We start from the raw sequence: 20,700 nt of genomic DNA, 5'->3' as shown, positions 1-20,700 counted from the left end.
GATGGGTGATGACCATGGTGGCCATTTAGAAGTCGGCCATCTTGGATGCAACTTTTGTTTTTTTCAATAGGAAGAGGGCCATGTGACGCATCCAACTTATTGGTAATGTCACAAGAAAAACAATGGTGTGCTTGGTTTCAACGTAACTTTATTCTTTCATAAGTTATTTACAAGTTTCTGACCACTTATAAAATGTGTTCAATGTGCTGCCCATTGTGTTGGATTGTCAATGCAGCCCTCTTCTCCCACTCTTCACACACTAATAGCAGGAGAAATGCCAGCACAGGCATCCAGTAGCCGTAGTTTCAGTTGCTGCACATCTCGTATCTTCACATCATAGACAATTGCCTTCAGATGACTCCAAAGATAAAAGTCTAAGGGGGTCAGATCAGAAGAATTTGGGGGGCCATTCAACTGGCGATGTGTGATTAATTGGTTTATAATCACTTAAACTAGTGACCTACAAGGAAGTGTAGGATGAGGCTCGAGGTGTTCAGATGCAGTCTGCATCTTCACAGTTATCACAAGCCCTCCACACTGTATGTTTAAGGTTAAAAGGTTTAGATTTTGACCAGAGGGGCCGATGGCGCGATATGGCAGCCTTGCTTCTATCAGTCTGCCCCAGGGTAGCTGTGGCTACAACTGTAGCTTGCCTCCACCAGTGTGTGAATGTGAGAGTGAATGAATAGTGGAATTGTAAAGCGCTTTGAGGGCCTCGAAAAGCGCTATATAAATGCAATCCATTATTATTATTATTATTATTATTATTATTATTAAAAGTTTTATCAAGACCGTGTAAGAAGATGAAAGTTCCCAGGTGAACGTGAAGATGGAAGTGCTGAAATCTCTTAAGCCTGTGTTCTTTCTAATGGCCAGCGGGGAAGGATGGAGATGGTTTAAGCCATTTAACCCTTGAAGTCATTTCAGTTAAGGCCTCAGCAAACACTGATGAGCTTTTGTCTTCCTGAATACAACATGATACAGTATTCAATTTTACTTTTAGTCATGTACATTTTGGACAAAGTGACTTAAAAGTATTGTAAAACAAAAACAAAAAAACATTTGTTCACATTTTTGAAATGATACTTGACATCCTGACTTATCAATCAGGAAATATTAGTTACACTACAAACATGGTGGGCAACAAATAGAAGTGAAAATACCATAATGAATGTTTTAGGACAAAAAACTGAAAGTTCCTGTATTGTATCTGTACTGTATGTTGGAGTCAAATTGTTAAATGTTGTCATTGTGTTACTTAAATTTGTAAGTCTTGGTTCAAACTATAGGATCAAAGACATTTGTTTCTGTTGACCTCCCCAGACTGTTGAACGGTGGGGGAGGCTGTAGTGGTTTATTATGGGACATCCTATGTGAGGGTTCTGTTTTGTTGTTTAGTAAGCTTCCTGCCTTTATGACCCTTTTGTGGGCAGGAGGTCACACAAACGCACCCACACACACACACTCACAGTACCTTATCTCTTAGAACCATAGGGGTTTTTTACAACTATTTTCAATAAAAGGCAGCAAGGAAGGCTGTTTATTTGAAGTTGGCTAGGAGACAAGTGAGGAGCGTTTAGCTCCTAGAGCCTGGTTCCGACCAGCCTCCCTTGCTAGCAAGTAAAAACCGGTTAAAGCTGTTTGTCTTGCTTCCTTGTTTCGTTAACAGGAATAAGTTTCTAAACCAGCGGGGCCTGTGGAAGCGCAGACCCAACACTGTATAACATATTATAGATCCACAGCAGTATCATGCAAGATGATCACCTCACTGTCCCATCTGCTTACTGTACAAGTTTTCCAATCGCATTTATACTAGATTTATACTGACTAGGGGTTGGAAAGTAATTCTGATCATTTATGTAGCATCTTAATTATTTATTGTTGAAGTCAACTGAATAAGTCCACAGGGAGCATTAAATGTCATCAAGCGCACAAGCCACCTTATTGCAGACTGTAAACGAAAAAGAATCTGCTACAATAGATTGCATCGATCTCCTACCTGGAAAATCCAATTTTAGCCTCTGACTAATTGCATTTCTGCAGTGAAGCAAAGTGGTAGCATGTTGCCATGGATTTTCCTCTAAGCAAAAAATGAGTCCAGCAAAATTCAAGAGGTCATTGATGAAAATCTGCTTCACCTGAGACTGTGATATGGTTAGTGTTTTTCAAAGTAAATTCAACTGTCTTTCAACAGTTTTGTTATTTTTTCAAAATGTCTTTTATTACAGACCTCTCTCTTGCCAGGCATGAATGCCCCTCCTCTTTAATGTTGTTACTAAACATACTGGGTAGATACACCCAGTATGTCAACTGCCCTTCCACACCCTTTTAGTTAGTTTTCCTTCCTCCTTATTGTTAGTTAACCCTGGCAATGAAAGTAGCAACGCTGGGCTACTGCTCACACACGTCTGTCACAGAGATATTGCTGGATACAGATTAGTCAAGGTAGGTCCTTAGATTATTCAATTGGTTTGTTATCTCAACCACAAAATTAGTGTCTGAATTTATCATTTCATTTGAATTTATTTACATGTTTGTAATAAATTAGGAAGCACAAGATATGGAAATTTGGTTACAAGTGAAGGTTTTGTGCTGTGCTGTGAGCTGCTGTCACACAATCACATTTAGATACAAACTTGCAACAAATGGTTAATGTGGAGATAAGAGCAGATAACAATGATTAACAGGAGCCTAAACAGAGCACAGGTGTCCATTGTGACTTAAGGGTCAGTGTTGTCACATCAAACAAAAGTGTACCGTAAACAGTAACTGTCTATAGCAGTATTATGTCTCAAACATTTAAGCTCATTAGTGAGACTAATCTAAAGTGTCATTTTGTATTTTATGGTAATACATGTGACAAACTCTGACAGAGGAAGATTATCAGTAAGGATGACTAGCGCCTGTGTGAACTGCCTGAAATCTCTGGTGACAGCTCTGCACTTCCTCTGCTGGGTAGGTACGTTGGGGTAAGAGACCCACGCAGACTACAGAAAACATGGGTTGTCATGTAACTGTGAATTACCAGTTCCAGTCAGATGACATAGCACACTTACAGTATACACTGTACAGTATACACATTTATAGATACACATTATGGTAAATAGTTATAGATAGATAGACAGATAGTAGTTGCCTACCTTGTCCAACAAAATGGGGGAGTGTTGTGTCAGGAAGGGCATTCGGGGTAAAATCTGTGCCACATCAACATGCATATCCATCTGCTGTGACCAGCCCTTGGGAAATAAGGGAGCAGCTGGAACTACCTTCTACTTGTAAATGTGGTGCCACAGTTCCTGAACATTGAGCATTCATTTGCAATTGTTATCAGTCAGGAGCACCATTTAATTTCCACAGGCATGCACTTGATTACGTTTGACCACAAGAGGGGATTAAAGTACCATTTTAGGCTCCGATCAAACGTTCAAAATTTTTACTTGTGATGGAAATAAAGTGGTCCCTCGTTTATCACGGTAGTAAATAACCCGCAATAGGCGAAATCCGCGAGGTATCTAATTTTAAAAAAACAACAACAATTATTATAGATGTTTTATGGCTGTAAAACCCCTTACTACACACTTTATACACTTTTCTCCGACAGGCTCGAACATTTCCCCACTTTTCTCAATGGTTTAAACACTCTAAAAGTTCAAACCTTCGTAGAAAAAGAAGTCCAGTATTATAGAATGAAACCAAATGCACCTGCAGATGCCTTTGACGGTGCAAAACGTTTCGTCGATATTTTTGTGTTTGTTGGAGAAAACTTGCAAACAAACATACAGTACAGTACTTCAGAGTCACACTGCTAGCGATCGAAGATTTAGGTAAATCTGACAAGCTGAACGCATTCTGTACTGTACAGGAGACACGGCATGAGATCGATTGGTCTACAGCCAATCAGAACGCAGAACACAATACGCTGTAAAAAAAAAAAAAAAAAAAAAAAAGCATGCAAAATTGCACAAAAAAATCCGCGAAACAGCGAGACCGAGAAAGGTGTAACGAGGGACCTCTGTAATGCACCCATAATGCTCCAATGTTTCATTTTAATTCTAGAAAGAAAAAAAAGCAAGATTAGCTGGGTTAGTCTGTAGTAATGCATGTTACAAGCTTATTATGAATTATGTGCAATGTTAATCTAGACAAAAACTAAACAAACAAAAAAAACTAAAAGTAAAAATACACTTTTTTCGGCTATGCAAAGACATATAAATTAGTATACTGAATACAAGCAGCTTAAATTGTACAGTAGTGTGTGTCTTATGTAAATATCTCCTTAGCTACTTCCATAAATCAGTTGTCAGTCTTCTTATTTGTCTTTACAACATGTTCAGTATTTTATGGTGGGTCTCGGGGCCAAACACAGCGTTTCATGTCTTGTAAATGTTAATGCACCATTTTGTTTAGTTTATGATGGAAATTACTTTCTGTATATAAAGCAAATCAAAAATAAGGCTCTAGGCAACATTTCATAAATAAATAGAAATAAATACAAAGCTGTGAGAAGTGTATCATTTTCCTAGTTGCATATATAGTGTTTACTTCACTCTAGATGTGAGTCAGTGTGTCATAAGTTGACGATTCTGTCTAACATCAGACGTCTGCTGTTTTTTTATTTGGGAGACTAAATGTGCGCAATTTCTCTGCTCACAAATTAAAATCCAAACTTTCTTGATTTTGAGTGTAAATTCAGTTTTAGTCCATACAGGCAAACCCACATAGACTCAAATTCAGAATAATAATGTGACGTGTCTCTTGTCCTATTTATGTGTGTATGTGTGTTTGTTTTCTATGGTGAAGCTAAGCAATGCCTTTGTGGTGGCCTTTGGTGAATTCATGATGATGCACTCCAGGTTTGTCTCTCTAGTCACCTCCTTCTGTCCAGTCTACCCTGCCAACACTCTGGTGGTCACTGGTACCATTGCCACCTGTGTGTGCTACTTGGGAGTGGTTGGAGGCATGAGGGAGAACCGCTGCATGCTCATAAGCGTGAGTATGAAGCAGTGACTCAATGTCGCCCAGAGATTTTTAATGAGTTACTATAAAATCGTATAAACATCGTGGCTCAAAGAGTTGGCAGTTCGTCTTGTAACCGGAAGGTTGCCGGTTCAAGCCCCGGCTCGGACAGTCTCGGTCGTTGTGTCCTTCAGCAAGACACTTCACCTACCGCCTACTGGTGTTGGCCAGAGGGGCCGATGGCGTGACATGGCAGCCTTGCTTCTGTCAGTCTGCCCCAGGTCAGCTGTGGCTGCAACTGTAGCTTGCCTCCACCAGTGTGTGAATGTGAGAGTGAATGAATAGTGGAATTGTACAGCGCTTTGAGGGTCCCGAAAAGTGCTATACAAATGCAATCCATTATTAAATTAGCATAACTATGCTTTTAATGAGCTTTGCATTTAGTTTGAATGAATGCAAATACAGTACACTGAAATTAGCTGAGAAGATGCAAATGTAGTCATGTGGTGTCCCATTTTCACCCACACAGTTTTATGTCCTGCTGTCCTTCCTGATATCTGTGGAGCTGGCCATGGCCTGTGTGTTTTTTGTCTACAACAGAGAGGTAGGACAGTCACTATCTGTATCCATATGTGTATACATATACCAGGTTATTTAAAGGTTTCTATTAGAAGTACACCAATCCAATTTTTTCCAGTTGTGATACCAAAACCAGAGGAAAAGAATGATTACTTTATGTGTAGCACAATATCGGGTTTGATATTTTGACAAAATTTGTAGCATAAAATGTATCAAATAATGGCAACAGAACCATAATAAAGAAAATCTATGCACTTTATTCACCTCTATAAGCTGTCTAGCTTGGTTCATGCTGCTATCAAGTTCACATGGCCTATTGAGTGGTTGTTTTTTGTCCCATGATGATTACCCCTCTAATGCCAAGTTACCATGATGCCCACATCCAGTGCTGACGTCAAAACTAGGTGTGAATTCTATTAAATTGTTTAGTCTCATAAATGTCTTAGAGTGTTGTTACACTACGAGCCAGATTCAATCATTCACACACTTGTAAGCTCTTTTTAAAATCTATTTTGCACATATTTACATGCCAGTGAAGCATAAGGGGCAGTTTAGGGTTTGCAGACTGGAGAAGCCATTGATAAAACCACCTGTGCTACATAATCTGAACCACCTATTCTACTTATTGTCACATAGTGTTACCTTAAGTGGAACAAAAGCTTCCCGGCAAGTATTAAGAGACACAAGTAACAGAAAGTGATAGGGTGAGTTAGCTGTGTCAGCTCACTTCACCGCATTTGTAGTTAAGCATAAAGCACAATATACAAAAAAACAAGCTGTTAGCATTGCACTCATGAAAAACTAAGTGCTGTTAGCTTCCTCCAACTGCACTGCTGCTACTTATAGTGTAGTAAACAGGACAACATGGAACTGGACTGAATTAAAGTCCTATCCAAAGCAAATATTGCCACTGGGTCTTCAGGTTTGGTCAGGTATTTTGTACAATTTATTTAAATATAACTTTCATTTTAACAGCCACCAAAACATAAAAACTGTATGCTTAAAGTTGGAAATGAAAAAATAAAGTTTCAAAGTTTACTACTTCAAAACAAGGGCATACTTTACTGTTGTGGAATTATTTCTTAGATTGAGAATCTGTTGAGTGCCACATCTCAGACACATTGATTGGCCTGTTATTACAATACTGGAAAAGCTGAAGAAAGAGTCCATCACATACTGAAGTGTTGTATACTTAGTTTCTATGTAGATGGACATATTAATTAACCAAGGAGCTAAGTTCATTCTCCAGACTTACGGCATATGTTCTCGCATTTTTTGACTTTTTTGCTTGTTTGGTTTGATTTGGTACTGGTATTTATCCCCACTTGTATCTAAACACTGTTTTTGTTCATGTCCAGTAGGCTCCAGTATATTTCTGTTCTTTCGCTTCCTTTCTGTCATGCAGATTGGCACATACTTTGAGAAAGATCTGATGCACAGCTTGGAGGTCTACAAGATATCGGGTCCAGGAGAAAATCAGACACTCAAAGATGACTTTGATGCCATCCAGTATCTGGTAAATGATAAGCTGCTTTCCTCTGTCAGATTAATCATGCATGTCCTGCTCCACCATTTAAAGCTAAACACTGCTCATATTAACACTGAATCATCAAACTCAGAAAAACAGGCTCATTGAAGTAGAAACTTGTAGCATTAAATGTAATACTATGAATATTCAGTTAAAGAATAAATATATGGAACTGGATATAAACAGAATAGGAAATCATTTTGTGCCTTTCCCTGCTCAGATAGCAGACATGTTTACTCCACTGAACCCGAGTGTTGTGTTTTGTACAGTTTAAGTGCTGTGGAGTCCACGGTGTGGCAGACTGGGGGGGAAATGTCCCAATATCCTGTTGTACTCTGGACCCTTGTAACGTCACTGACCAGCCCAACTGGCAAGAGGTTAGTTTACATTACCAAACCATAAAACACTGTTTTTAAAAGACTTTAGTTTTATTGGGGTGAACACACGTTTAACAAAGAACGTAGCAGAAAAAGGGGTGTTTGAAAAAAGATTTTCAAAGTAGACAAAAGAACAGGTGAAGTAGTAGTTGTTCCAGAAAAAAGGTAACACAGGAGTTTCATGAGACGATAAAAACAATTTCCATTTTGGATATACATTAAGAATTTGGGAATGTTGCTTTCAGATAAATTACAGCATATTAATTCATCAATAACAATTCCAAACTTCAACCAATATAGTTTGTGTTTGTTTAAAGCTAAACCCCAATTCCAGATCTGCTCTCTGTAATGATAACGCTTAAACACATCCCACATTGTCTTACACAAACATATGAATTTGACCAACATTCAGTTGTGAAACAAACTGAAAAAATCTACAATCGTTCATTTCATCTGACTTACAGTTCTAATAACAGTGTTTTTATGATCTGGTTAATCTGGTTTCTCTTTAATGCAGCGGTCCCCAACCTTTTTTGCACCAAGGACCGGTTTATGCCCGACAATATTTTCATGGACCGGCCTTTAAGGTGTTGCGGATAAATACAACAAAATAAAACTAGTACCGGTACCGAAAAAAATAAAATTTATTCATAACACATGTGAAAAGACCCATGAAAACCGAGTAAATGATAAAAACGATAACAAAATAACGCTGAAAACCGATAAAAACCCTGAAAACCATACATTTCACACATGAGCCTCAACTCTCGCGGCCCGGTACCAAACGACTCACGGACCGGTACCGGTCCGAGGCCCGGGGGTTGGGGACCGCTGCTTTAATGTTTCACTGGTAATGACGTTTTAATTATACTGCAAGGTCTTTTAGTCTTTATTTAGAAGGCTTTATCATTCTCTCACATCATTGTGGAGGAATTCCAGCACACTGTACACTGTTAGACTTTTTGTCTCCACTTTACGGTAACATACTGGCGTCACTGTTGCCAGCATCATACCGTGACGCCGTGTTACGGTAGCTTACCGTTCTGCAGGATGATACCGCTTTTTGCTGTTGTGGTATAATACTCCTGGACAAATTATGGTAACGCACCGTAGCTTTTTTTACGGTATCTCACTGGCGAGTGACGCCGTTATGTCGTTATGTCGTAAATTACGTCAACAAAGTAACATCATACTGTGATTAAGAAATTGGTAGGCTATACTACCGTTTATTCACGGTATGTCACTGTAAGCCCGCTGCAAGGTAATAAACTGCAATATATTTACCAGTAACTTACCGTTATCACGCATCATCAGTGCCAAAAATATTCATCTCTGCTAGAGGATACCGTGTCCCAACAGGCGGTCATTTACTGTTTAACAGGTCGTAATTTACCGTAATTTCAGGAAACAGTAACATACTGTAAGAGACTGGAGGGTTCCAAAAAAAAATTGTATTGTATAAAAAAAATGTATCATTTATTTATATATATATATATATATATATATATATATATATATATACCCCTAATAAATATTATTTATTTATTAGGGGTGCAACAATACTTGTATCGGTATTGAACCGTTCGATACAGTGCTTTCGGTTCGGTACGCATATGTATCGAACAATACAAATTTTTAAATTTATTTTATCAACTTTTCTTCTGACGATGCTGTCTGTGTTGAGAGCTCAGTGGATCTGAGTTCCACTACTCTGCCTAGGCTGCACTGTCGAGCGGAGATCCACTGAGTGCAGCGTGCTCTTGTGTGTGTGTGGGGGGGGGGGGGCAAGCTAGCGAGACAGAAGCTAAGATCGTTGCAACATGGCAATTGCCTCAACGCTACCCGAAATTGAACCTCCCCCACCCTCATTCAGATCGATCATTCATTTTAACGAGATTAACGCTGACAGCACTAGTGCACATTTACGCCGACATCATCCTAGTGCAAAGACAAGTGGAAGCAGACAAAAACAACACGCACGCATGCTACAAATTTTACCCGAGTCATTTAGACAGCTGTTAGCACATGATTCTCCTTATGGGAACCTGATATGTTTAATATGCTGCTGAGAATATAGCCTAGAAGAAGCGTATAGTATAGCTTTTATTTTGGAAAGAGCCATTTCTCTGTAATAAACTCTCTTTTCCAAAGATGAGCGATTTCTCGATCAGATAGATTTTTTTTATTATTTTCTTGTTTCAGCAACATTAAATTTAAAAACTGTACTTTTGATAAAATACAAACAATAACGATATTATGTCATATCCATATCATGGCAGACAACATATGTTCAAGTGTTGGGTTTTCTTAGTTATATTTTGTAGGGTCTTAAACCTACAATGTGAAGTTGGCACCATACAAATAAACTAAATTGTAATGAATATAATATCAAGGCCCACACTTCTGCCTTTATATACACTTTGTCCAAAATACTGGTTCACACCACCAAATCAATGCACAAAGCAGGGTCAACAAGGACATGGATGAGCGTGTGTGGTGTGAAGGAACTTGACTGACCTGCACTGAACCTTGATCTTGCTTTGTGGACTGAGTTCATTGATTTGTAGGGTGAGCCAATACATGTGACAATTAAAGTGTAAGTAGCTGAAATAATTTTTAACAAACGGGTAAAAGAAGGGAAAAAAAACCTATTGGACAGAGACAGCTTCTTGCAAGATGGCGAGAGAGCTTGTCTTCATTGTTGTTCGACTCGTGTAAATGTCCAGAAAGCATGGGCCATGGATCGTCTGTGGAGACACAGGTAACAACACATTGTTCACTTAAATTATATAAGAAATTCACTATAAATGGCAACAACAGTTATCTAATTTGAAGTTTTCCACTCAAATTCAGTAAGCCGCTGGAGGAAAGTTGGGACATGAGGGTTAATGTGAACAACCTTTCGCTTCACAGTGGTCCCAGTCTTTCTGCTTGTCCCAACCTTGGAGGTACATTTTGTTCCCTCTTCAGGGTTTATCCTTACAAAAAAACCTTAAAACATGCCATAATAAATAGCAACATACAGTAAGTTCAGATTTGAAATAAGTTGAGTTACTTAGGGATAATTTATTCATCATCTATCACTATTAGCTAACTGTTCAAACATACCTCTGAATTAGTTCCAATGTTGCACACACTGACTCCTGGTATTCCAGGTTCAATACATAGAATGAACCAAAGAAGACTGACATCGCATCAGCAAAGGTGTTCTCTCTGTCAAGCTCAACAATTACACGCCCCTCTGCACTCACCATCCAGCAGGTGGCGGTCATTAAATTTTGTCCTTAAATGTATAGGGGCAACATGTTGTCATTATGCAACATAAAATAATTTCAATACTTCACTTCTTCACACTGTCTAGATAGTCATAAAGCAAATAGCTACGTACAGTTAATTATCAGTGACCTTATGTACATAAGTCCGTTTTAACATATTATAATTGCACATAATTGGGAATTATTCTGCACATTAAACACACCTAACAAAGACTCAGCCCAATTAAATTACCGGAGATGAATCAACTGTATGGTTATTTTGGAGTTTATAGTTGGTGCTGCTGTTGAACTTTACAGTATTGACTTCAGTATTTCTGCTGTTAATGTAGCTAGACTACCATGTTGATCAGTAATATGTAATGTGAAATTTGATATTGTTACTTAGCTGGATTCACTGAGACACATGTCCAACAACCTTGGTTTATAAAGGAAATTACAGAAATTTGAGCTAACAAAACAGAGACTGGATACCTGTGTCCACGAAAAGCTCCTGTGCCAAACAGAATTTGTAATATGGTCTAATCAGTTCTATTTCAAAAATGACTTCTTACCAAGCATGATCAGCCTAGGGGTGATTGGCAGGTTGCTCTCTGATTCAAGAGACATCCTGGTAGATGTTTCCTGCCAGAAAAAGGACCAGGACATTTTATGTAACAAAAAAAAAAAAAAAACAGGACAGCAAGCAACAGCATTAAACCTAGAGCTGTATGAAAAAAGCTTACATCTGCTAAGACAAAGAGGGAGTCTTCGTCTTCCTTGTCATACTTCACCATGAGAAGTATGGCTGCTATGCCAACCTTGTTGTTGGTCAAAACTCCCTCACTTTCTATCTGCTGGATGAGTGTCCTTATACCAAGTTTCTATTTGAGCTTCTGGCTGGAGAAATAGTTAATAATCCTTCTGCCTTTGGTTATGAGGGCCTGACCTAAGCGCTCACTGATATCGATGCCTGTGAGTTTGTAAAAGTGGTTCGAAAGACCTTTCCCAGTAAACAAGAATGGCCACTGCTCCTGAATTTCAGCTACTGATGGTGAGAGACAACTGTTGATAAGCTGCCGCTGAGAAATATATGTGAGGCACATGAAGTCATCCACATCAGGTCTCTCCACAGCTCCAGGTCCTTGTGAATTAAAAATTGTAAACAAGATGTGTTTCTTTTCCTCTAAAGAAGCTGACGTTTCCCCCTCAGGAAGTTCAACTGGCTGCCAATTAATACAACCATAGCTATCAACAAGGCATCTAACTTTTTTAGGTGGGGTTGCATTACTGTTGGGACTGCAATCTTCCTCATTCCTGGTTCTCTTTGTTTGACGAAGTCTATGTCTTGCATTATCTCGATTAACATGTTCAACTCTAGATTTGATGCTTCTTAGTAGTGAATAATGTCCACAACCCAGTCTTTCTCCCTTTTCAGTAAAATCTGCAAATGTTTGAGGGTATCTGTTTACAATGATTTTAGCAACTTCTTCAGAAGATGCACATTTAGGGTTTCTGCAGTGAACTTGCATGGCCTCCACAACAATTCTAACCATACTTCTCCTGTCCTCTGGATGACCTCTGTCTCCTCTTGTGATTGCATGCAACAGTCGGAGTGGAAATCTTTCCCAAGGAATCTGTAAGAGCTGGAGTAATGGTTGTACATAGTGGTGGACGTGGAGGAGGAGGGGTGAGGTGGATGGCTTGATGTTTCAGCTGATGCAGCAGGGCAAATGTCATTGTGACTTATTTTGGGGGCACATACAAGATCAACAATGTCTCTAAGTTTAAGGCATAACTGCCAAACCTCACTATCCACAGGATGTTTTATCTTTTCACCAATGTACAGAGGCAGAAGTCGTAGAAGACACCAGTTTTGTGCTGCTGAACCCCCCAGCTTCTGCCCTGTTTTCACCTCACATGGCTTACTTAAAGCATCACTTCCTACGTGTTTGAACTGTACAATTGCTCTGTTTAACTGGTTGTATGTGAAATGCCCTTCCACTTGCACAAGGGTATCAATATATAGCGACAAGTGACTGGAAACCACTCCTTCAAATAAATAATGGCCCAAACATGGAGGTAACCCAGAGCACACATGGGAATACTTCAGTGAATTAAACATGGAGTCAAATTTAATGCCATTCACAACCAAGTGGACACTTGTAGAGAGGACCTCAACACTGTCCTTATACTTATCAGCTATTCTTTTTTGTCCAAGTGATAGTAGATCATTGATAAAACTTTCCCTGTCAATTAAGCAGTATCTGCAAAAATGTTTGCTGCAGCTGAAATTCTCAGTGAAACCACCTATGCAGTGGGAGCCCAGATTGTCTCCTAAGATGGCTATCAAAGCTATCTTCATTATGGTTCCATCCTCTACCAGAACCCCTGTCTCTTCCATATCTTTAAGGTCTGCAATAAGACTTCAAAACTTTGTTATGGCCAAAAGTTTTGAAGTCAGTGTCCCTGCAAAGCAGAACAAATTGCATTGCATCAACAGAGGACTGGTTGTGTGGCAAGATCTCAACTAGAGTCCTGTACACTGCCAGGATTTTATGTTTCTTTTTGCCAGACCCTAATGGATTAACCACTTCAAATGCATCTTGGTAGAGAATGAGTGAAAGAAATGATGGATAGTGCTGTAAAAGTGCATTATCCTTGACATTTTGACTGTCTGAGACATCCTCTAAAACCATGTCTGGTGATCGGCGCAGTTTTGACTGTTTGTACTGTTCTCGTATTGTGGGTTGTCTCAAGAGAGACTTCAGTGTTTCTTTAATTGGCATACTGAAAATAACGCTGTTTGCCTGTACTGTCAGATCCTAAAAAAATTTGAGTGGGTTCCACATAACTGAAATTTTCTTTGAAAAATGTCTTCCTTGTTTTGTCAGATTTCAACACACCTTTTGTACAGTGTTAAGAGATCATTCTGTGAAAGTTCTTGAATGATTTCACCAATTTCTTGTTGGCTTGACTGCTGAACTGTCTGCTTATGTTTTCGAGAAATATGGCTGGAAAATGATGTTCGGACACTGAAGTATTTAGAGCAGCCTTCAAATGGACATAATACTTCTTTCCCATCTTTGATGTGAAATCTGAGATGGGCACAAAGACCTGTGAAGTTTTGTGCAGCATACCCACATCCAGGAACTTGACAGCTGAGGTAATCTGTGAACTTATAGAACTCCTCCTCAGTGGTCTCCCTTCTTGTTCTGTGATTCCTATGCATATGTGAACGAAAGGCAGAAAATGTTCTGAACGTGGCAGGACAGTTCTCAGTTCCACAGGAAAACCTATAGTTAGCTACATGTTTGTGGCTTTTAACATGCAAACTGAACAATATAAATTTCCGTGCACGGAAGCCACAAAATTTACAAGTAAACTTAGTTGCAAAAACTTCAATGACAAATTACCTATCCAAAATGACATATGCAATGCAAAAAAAACCCCCAAAAACAAAATAAGAGTATAGGGACCAATTCCCAGTTTTTAAATGATCAAAATTATTCACAAAAGGCTTCAATGAACACAAAATCTGTGCCGACAAAAAGCACAGTAAAGACAAGTGAGCAGTGCACAAAAATGAAAAGATATTCGAGCTCGACGATTGACTGACTTTAGCCTGACTTAGTTAGCACCCCGCACCGTACAGGTAGTACAAGCACACCTGAAAACACTGACCATTTACCAGCTTTAAGCATTTGGGCGCAACCTCATTAGTTCGCCGATTCACCTGTTGCAAACGTCCATGTTTCTATCAAGTCTCATAAATTCATCGGCAACTATTACTAACTAGTCTTTTGAGTCTCCACATTCATAGCTATTGACATTTTGTCTTAGCATTTGATTGAAAATAACCTGGCACGGTAGCGGAAAAGTCAAAACAAACAGTAATAAGAACACATTTCTGACTTCTCTCGAATAAGTGAAAAAACACTTACCTTCAGACTGATTAGCTGGTTCCAATTCAACTTTAATGTGTCCCATGTCAGTCAGTTTTAGGGAAAAAGTGTTAAGTTTAGATGTTTCATTTACTTTTGAGATACTCCCGCATTAATTGGATGCGAAATTTGGAGTCTAGCAGAGTTGTCACGAATAGTATAAAGTCTTCAGATATAATCCAATCAACCGTGCATTTAACCTGACTGAACTCCATCCAGTTACCTCTGACTACTTCTGAGTTGCACATCTTAACGGTCCGTAAATTGTCTCTGTTGTTCTTCCACCATCTCATCATCAATCTGTGCTGCAGCAAACTGGGACTGTGGCACAGAATAGTTGATGGTCATGTTGTTCTCCTGCTTTGCAGCTTTGTTTGAGTCTGAATCACGTCTTAAACGGGCACAACTAAGAAAAGCAGATCAATATTTTCTTCTTGTTGTTATTTAATGATGGTTGGCAACCGGCGAAAGGAGCATTAACTGCCTCGATCACTATCTTCTATCCGCCATTGTTGTTTTGAAAGTAAATAGCCGACGTGTGTGCCATACGTCACATTGTACGTCAGGTAAAGGTGTGGTGTCGGCTATGGCTCTCTCATTGAGATGTGTAACAAGTGCTTCACACACCACCTACACCATCTAAGCACTTAGTGATGATGGGGGTGAGTGCTACTGGGCAGTAGTCATTGATGCTAGATGGGTTGGAGTTTTTGGGTATCGTGACGATGGAGGTGAAACATATTTTTCACATGTAACAAATCACTTCATTCCCCAGACAGTCAGATAACAGTTCCCACTATCAGAAAGCTTCCTTTGCAGAGAACTACACTCATAGTTCAAGTACCAGAATTATACTGAAAACAGGTGAGAAAATGATTTGAGAGTTGAGGTTTATTAACCATTAACCCTTTTAACTCACGGTTTAAACAATTATTTTCATTCCACTTACTCTGTTCAAAAGGTAAAAGACATTACACAAGAATTTGTAACAAATTCTTGTTTAAAACATCAATTATTTGTTTCATAGTTGTTTTAATTTTACAGTTAAAGCACTACAATGCATGCTGGGTATTTCATTGTACTTCTTAGTATACTTCAGGTATACTTCAAATACTCTACATACTACATAGTATACTACAAGCACTACTATACTACAAGTATAGACTAATTTTTTTTTTATACTTTTCTTTATACTTCGAACTGGACTTAAAGTATGCTTAAATGTAATGTGGTCTAAAATCTATAAAAGTACATACAAAGTGAACTAAAAGTATACTTCCTTGTTTTCAAGTTTTTAAAGTTTACTTATAATATACTTGAATATTCTTTTTTGTAAGGGTGAGACTGGTTGTTTGATACAAAGTGGACTGTAATAATGTTTCACATTGTTTGAATAAGCAAATATATTTATTAATATATGAGGTTCAATTCAAAAAATTCCATTTGAGTGTGGCTGCAACTTACTCCTTAAGTTAAAAATGATGCTGCATATTGTAGTTTACATGTCATAATACTCTCACACAGGGGCGGAGCGTCGGGGTGGCTTACTGGGCTTAAGCCCGGGTTGTTTTGTCAGAAGCCCGGGGTATTTTGGAGTGTAATTTTTTCATAGTTAGATGCCTGGCTGACAACTGTATAAAACAAAAAGTACACACAATATTCGAAGCACATAGTGCACACTGTGGGAATTTACGACTGTGCGTGAATCCCCCCCTGATATTGGTATGATCTGAGCTCAGACACTAAGCGACTGAGCGAGGGGGCGGGGCAGCTGCTGCCCGTGAGTGCGCTGTTGGAGAGACGGAGCCAGCCATACTAAGGAGAGCTTAAGTTTGACCAGGTACCAAAGCAAATCATTCGTACCGTACAAATAATGTAAATATGACGGTGCATCACGAAAGATTGATATCAAACTGATCACTTGACCAATATTACGTTACTTGCTCTTCAAGTGAATCAACAAATGGCGAAATGAAAAGCCGAACAAATGCTATTTTTTTTAGAGAGTCTTAGCTTACGTGTGTTTATTTCATATTTTCAGTTCTTACCCTCCCCGACTAAATCGGTTTCAGTTATGTACTGAAATATAAGAATGGACATTCGAGGGTTCTTTCAAAGAAAAAACTCAGGTAAATGTTATTTTATATATTATGCTTTGTATGTTGTTCAGTATATTTCTATGCAAAACAAGAGGGATTTCAGTACACAGCAGGATATTCACATTTGTAACCAGATATTTACACTTTAGGGAGAAAACATAAAACATTTTTACTGTACAACATCAATTTAGAGTAAACTTTTGTTTTAGATAAATATTGAAATATATTTTGAATTAGTTAAATGTCAGAATAAAGAGAGACAGAGCTTTCTGTTTTTTATCACTTTCATCAAATTTAGGAGTACATGTACACTAAGTTTATTGTTAATTAATAAGAAACTCCAGACGATTCCATTCTGAGCTGAAGAAGCTTCTGATAGGTTAGTAGAGTCCATGTGAGTAAATTGGTGGCACACCTGTGGATGCATATAAGGCAAAACACAGAGCCTGTTTCTTTGACATGGGAAAATCAAGAGATGTCAACCAAAACACCAGAAAAAGAACTGTGGAGCTCCATAAGTGTGGCTCAATTTTGAATACAATTTGGTGCCATTTGCAATTAAGAAATACAGACAGTTTATCTCTTTACTCTTAAAGTTAACAAATATGTTTTTTATATTTATCAATCTAAAAAAAAAAATAAACATTTAGTCTGATTTGATGTTACAATTAGAAAAGTGTTTTTATCTGAAGAGTGTGTAAATATCTGTATATTTGATGATTGTCAGCACAAAGAGAGAGAGAGGAACAGAGAGGGAGATGGAGAATGAGGACAGAACAGAGATGAACAAGAGCAGGTGAGACACACATGTTAGTCAAATGGTCGTTTGCCAAAAGTATCACCGTATCATAGGTACTCATGTATCTCGTACCTAGTGTTTCTTTTTAGGTTTGTTATTTTTCAAATTCTATATTTATTAAGTTCTGCAGGCTTGTTTGCACAACAAGGCTAAATAATTATATAAACTTTTCTCAATCTAAATATTGTACTTTGGTAGAATTAAAAAATAAGTGTAGTGCAGGTCTATGATGATTTTTAGTGCTACTATCATCTAGTTCTGATTCTGGTTCTGTCTTGGTTAAGTCCCAAGTAGTCCTGATTTTGAACTGTTGTAGTCCTGTTTTAATTCTGGATCAGTTCTGGGTCTGGTTGAATTGGGGTTTAGTCCTCGTGTCTTGATGCAGCCCCGACTTTGTTCTGCCTTGCTGCTTAATTAAAAAACTAGTTAAAGGTGTCCTGCACATGTGATATATATTTTTCCCTATATGAAGTCATTCTTTTTTGAACAAAACGCAAAACAGAGCCAATTAATCTTTCAGTCATTTCTACCCCCCCCCCAAGGGAAAAAAAAAATCCCACATGCATACTACCCTTTTGGGCTAAGCCCCGGGTGTTTCAAATGTCTGGCTCCGCCTCTGCTCTCACAATGAATTGCATTTTATGGTAATACACTCTGAATGAGGATTTAGGCAATTACTCTTAGATCTACAGTAAAAAACACCAGAAATCCAGATGGTGTAATAGTATAATCTCAGTAACATCACCAATTAATACATTTGCTGTATTTTACAGCTGTTTCCATGAGTACAGTGAGTTACCATAAAAATAATGTAATCTCATGGAATTTTCCCACAATGACATGCAAATTACAGTACTAAACTGCTAACATCCTTTAGAGTTTTTTACTGTTGATTTTGCAGTACTAAGCTATGGAAATTACTGCAAAGGCTAACAGTGTACTTTGTGTTAGAGCTGCTTGTTGGTTAAAAATTGATTTGTGAAGAAATTCATGAAGACATTAATTGTTCAGGTGAAAAAATGCTTGGCTTCTCGAGCTCTGACTCTCTCAGTCTGGCTACCATGTGGGAACCCCCCCCCCCAAAAAACAAAAAAGCTTGTTCTTAATTTCTTCAGTCAGTGATGAGTAAAATGTGCTAGCTTTGTGGGGAATTATTTTTTGGTATAGAGAAATAAACTGGTTTCAGTGTAAATCATCTAAATTAGTGACACTCTATTTCCTTGTAGCTTGCGGGTTATTTGTTTTAAGGTGCACGTTTCTGAGTTATGCCAGGGAATCGTGCATCTCTGAGGAGCTATAGTATCCAGGATCAAGCATAAATGATTACACAGATATCAGTATATGTGTGCGGTATCAGTTATCAATGTTGTGCCACAGTTTTCCATTTTGGACTCTGTGTTATGCACTACCTACACCAGTAAGACTCAACAATAAAACCACTGACAGCATAAATGAATGCACTGATCTGGTGGGAAACTTCGGCTCCTGACATTCATATGAACACTTTGTCATGCACTGCTCACTTAAACATACGGAGAATTTTTCCACTTTTTCTCTTCTTGTGCTTGAGGTATAATTGCATGTATGCTTTGTATCGTAATGTGTATGAGTAAAGGATAAACATAAAAATGTTGCCTTTCAGGGTTGTGTTGGGAAACTGCAGGACTGGTTTGCCAAAAACTACCTAAGCACAGCGGCAGGAGTGGTCTCCATGTTTATCTTACAGGTACAGTTTCTCCCCATTACAGCTGCCAGTTAGGAATGCAGCAGGTGTTGTCAACTAGTGGAAACCTTAACATCCATCAGATCAGCGATTCGTCTAGGGTTGGGGTTGTTTTATTTATTTATTTTTATTTTTAGGGTAAACTCAAACATTTTCTGGCTAATGAGATTTTAACAGAATATTGTCAACTTTTTTTCTCTGCTCTTCTTTTTTTTACAGTTTCTTTGCATGTCTATCACCCTCCCTCTCTTTTGCTGCTTTGCTGTACGTGGACAGGGTTACTGAAAAAGGTCCAGAGGAACTCTACCTGCAATTCACAGATACTTTCCACATGTCAAGACGATGCTTTTCCCTATCTCAGCTTTTTATTAATCTGTTCCGAACACCAAAAAACCCGCTGCTATTTCCATCTGTCAAAAAGGGAGCTAGCTGATTATCGCCATTAAGAATGTCATATGAGGTGACAGATCATTAAATGTGATACGGAGACATGTAATTGGATAAATAGTGATGACATGATTGTGTTAGCAAGATATTTTCTCCCTGTGAGTGCTGGGTGTTCACCACTTCCTTGTATGTTAGACTTGAGATAGACTAAAACCAAAGCAAAAGGACTCAAAATCTTGTAGGTAGTGTAGTGGTTTTTAGTACTGACATTTCACCCCCTCTTCTGTAAGAATTAGCCAACACCACCTGTCTTAGAAATGTCCTGCTTCTCTTCTAATTAAAGTCCTGGCTAACGTCACATCCTGGTGTTTTTAAAGTGAATCTGAGCATCTTCCATCTTCTACTGTTATCAGCTCAGTTTGGTAGACTGTCTAAAACCAGCATGTAGGCTTGTTTAGCCTCTTAACATCCACCAGGTCATCAGTGAGTTGACTAGTATTAGCCACATGCTAATTAGGAATATTTTTGTGAGCTAGACAATGTTACTTTTCAAATGAAGTCACATACTTTTAGGCATTACAGTTTTTCTGATAAAAGCTTACCCCTCACCCTTAACACTAACCTTTGGTTGCCAGTGACAAAGTGGATGTAAATGAGGTTAAGAACTAGCATGACGTTGTAATGAGGTCGAAACTCTCAGTTGACTGCAGCAATGTTCTTAAGGTAGTGCCATTAAGATCAAATTATCTATAACCTGGTGTGCTGTGGTAATAAAGAAATCACACGTGCCTCAGTTTTAAGTTGTGAAGTGTTTTAATTTTTTATGATTTCTTTATTTAATCACGTTTATGTGTTTTCCGGTTTAACTGATCCAGCTGATTTATCCTGTGAATTCCCCAGTAGTTCTTGAAAAGAGGGGCATTTAAACTTGTGTATGGTCCCTTAATGTGTTTAATAAAATAATATATATGCTGATTGTGATTTATGGTGGGGTTTTTTTTCTGTCCGTTTGTCTTATCTGCCAGTACACTTTCTAAGAGATGAGTCAGAATGCAAG

General features: G+C 38.4%; 1 protein-coding gene across 4 annotated transcripts; it reads left to right on the top strand.

Moving 5' to 3' along the window:
• Positions 1–676: 676 nt before the first annotated feature.
• On the top strand, positions 677–20,443 carry LOC120745374 (leukocyte surface antigen CD53-like). 4 transcript variants are annotated; one of them, XM_040050188.1, is made up of 8 exons: positions 677–2,445; positions 2,874–2,955; positions 4,801–4,989; positions 5,486–5,560; positions 6,941–7,051; positions 7,333–7,440; positions 19,176–19,259; positions 19,476–20,443. In XM_040050188.1, exons 2-8 carry the CDS (start codon positions 2,893–2,895, stop codon positions 19,539–19,541), a joined length of 696 nt encoding a protein of 231 aa, XP_039906122.1. In that variant the 5' UTR covers positions 677–2,445; positions 2,874–2,892; the 3' UTR covers positions 19,542–20,443. The 4 variants fall into 4 exon arrangements, with proteins under 4 accessions (XP_039906122.1, XP_039906123.1, XP_039906124.1 ...); XM_040050189.1 differs by having other exon boundaries at positions 2,874–2,959; XM_040050190.1 differs by lacking the exon at positions 2,874–2,955.
• The last annotated feature ends 257 nt before the right edge of the window (positions 20,444–20,700 follow it).

This window comes from Simochromis diagramma, unplaced genomic scaffold (genome assembly GCF_900408965.1).
Source record: "Simochromis diagramma unplaced genomic scaffold, fSimDia1.1 OVJJ01000159.1, whole genome shotgun sequence".
In the NCBI taxonomy this organism is placed as follows: domain Eukaryota; kingdom Metazoa; phylum Chordata; class Actinopteri; order Cichliformes; family Cichlidae; genus Simochromis; species Simochromis diagramma.
This window is presented reverse-complemented; position numbering and strand designations above follow the sequence as displayed.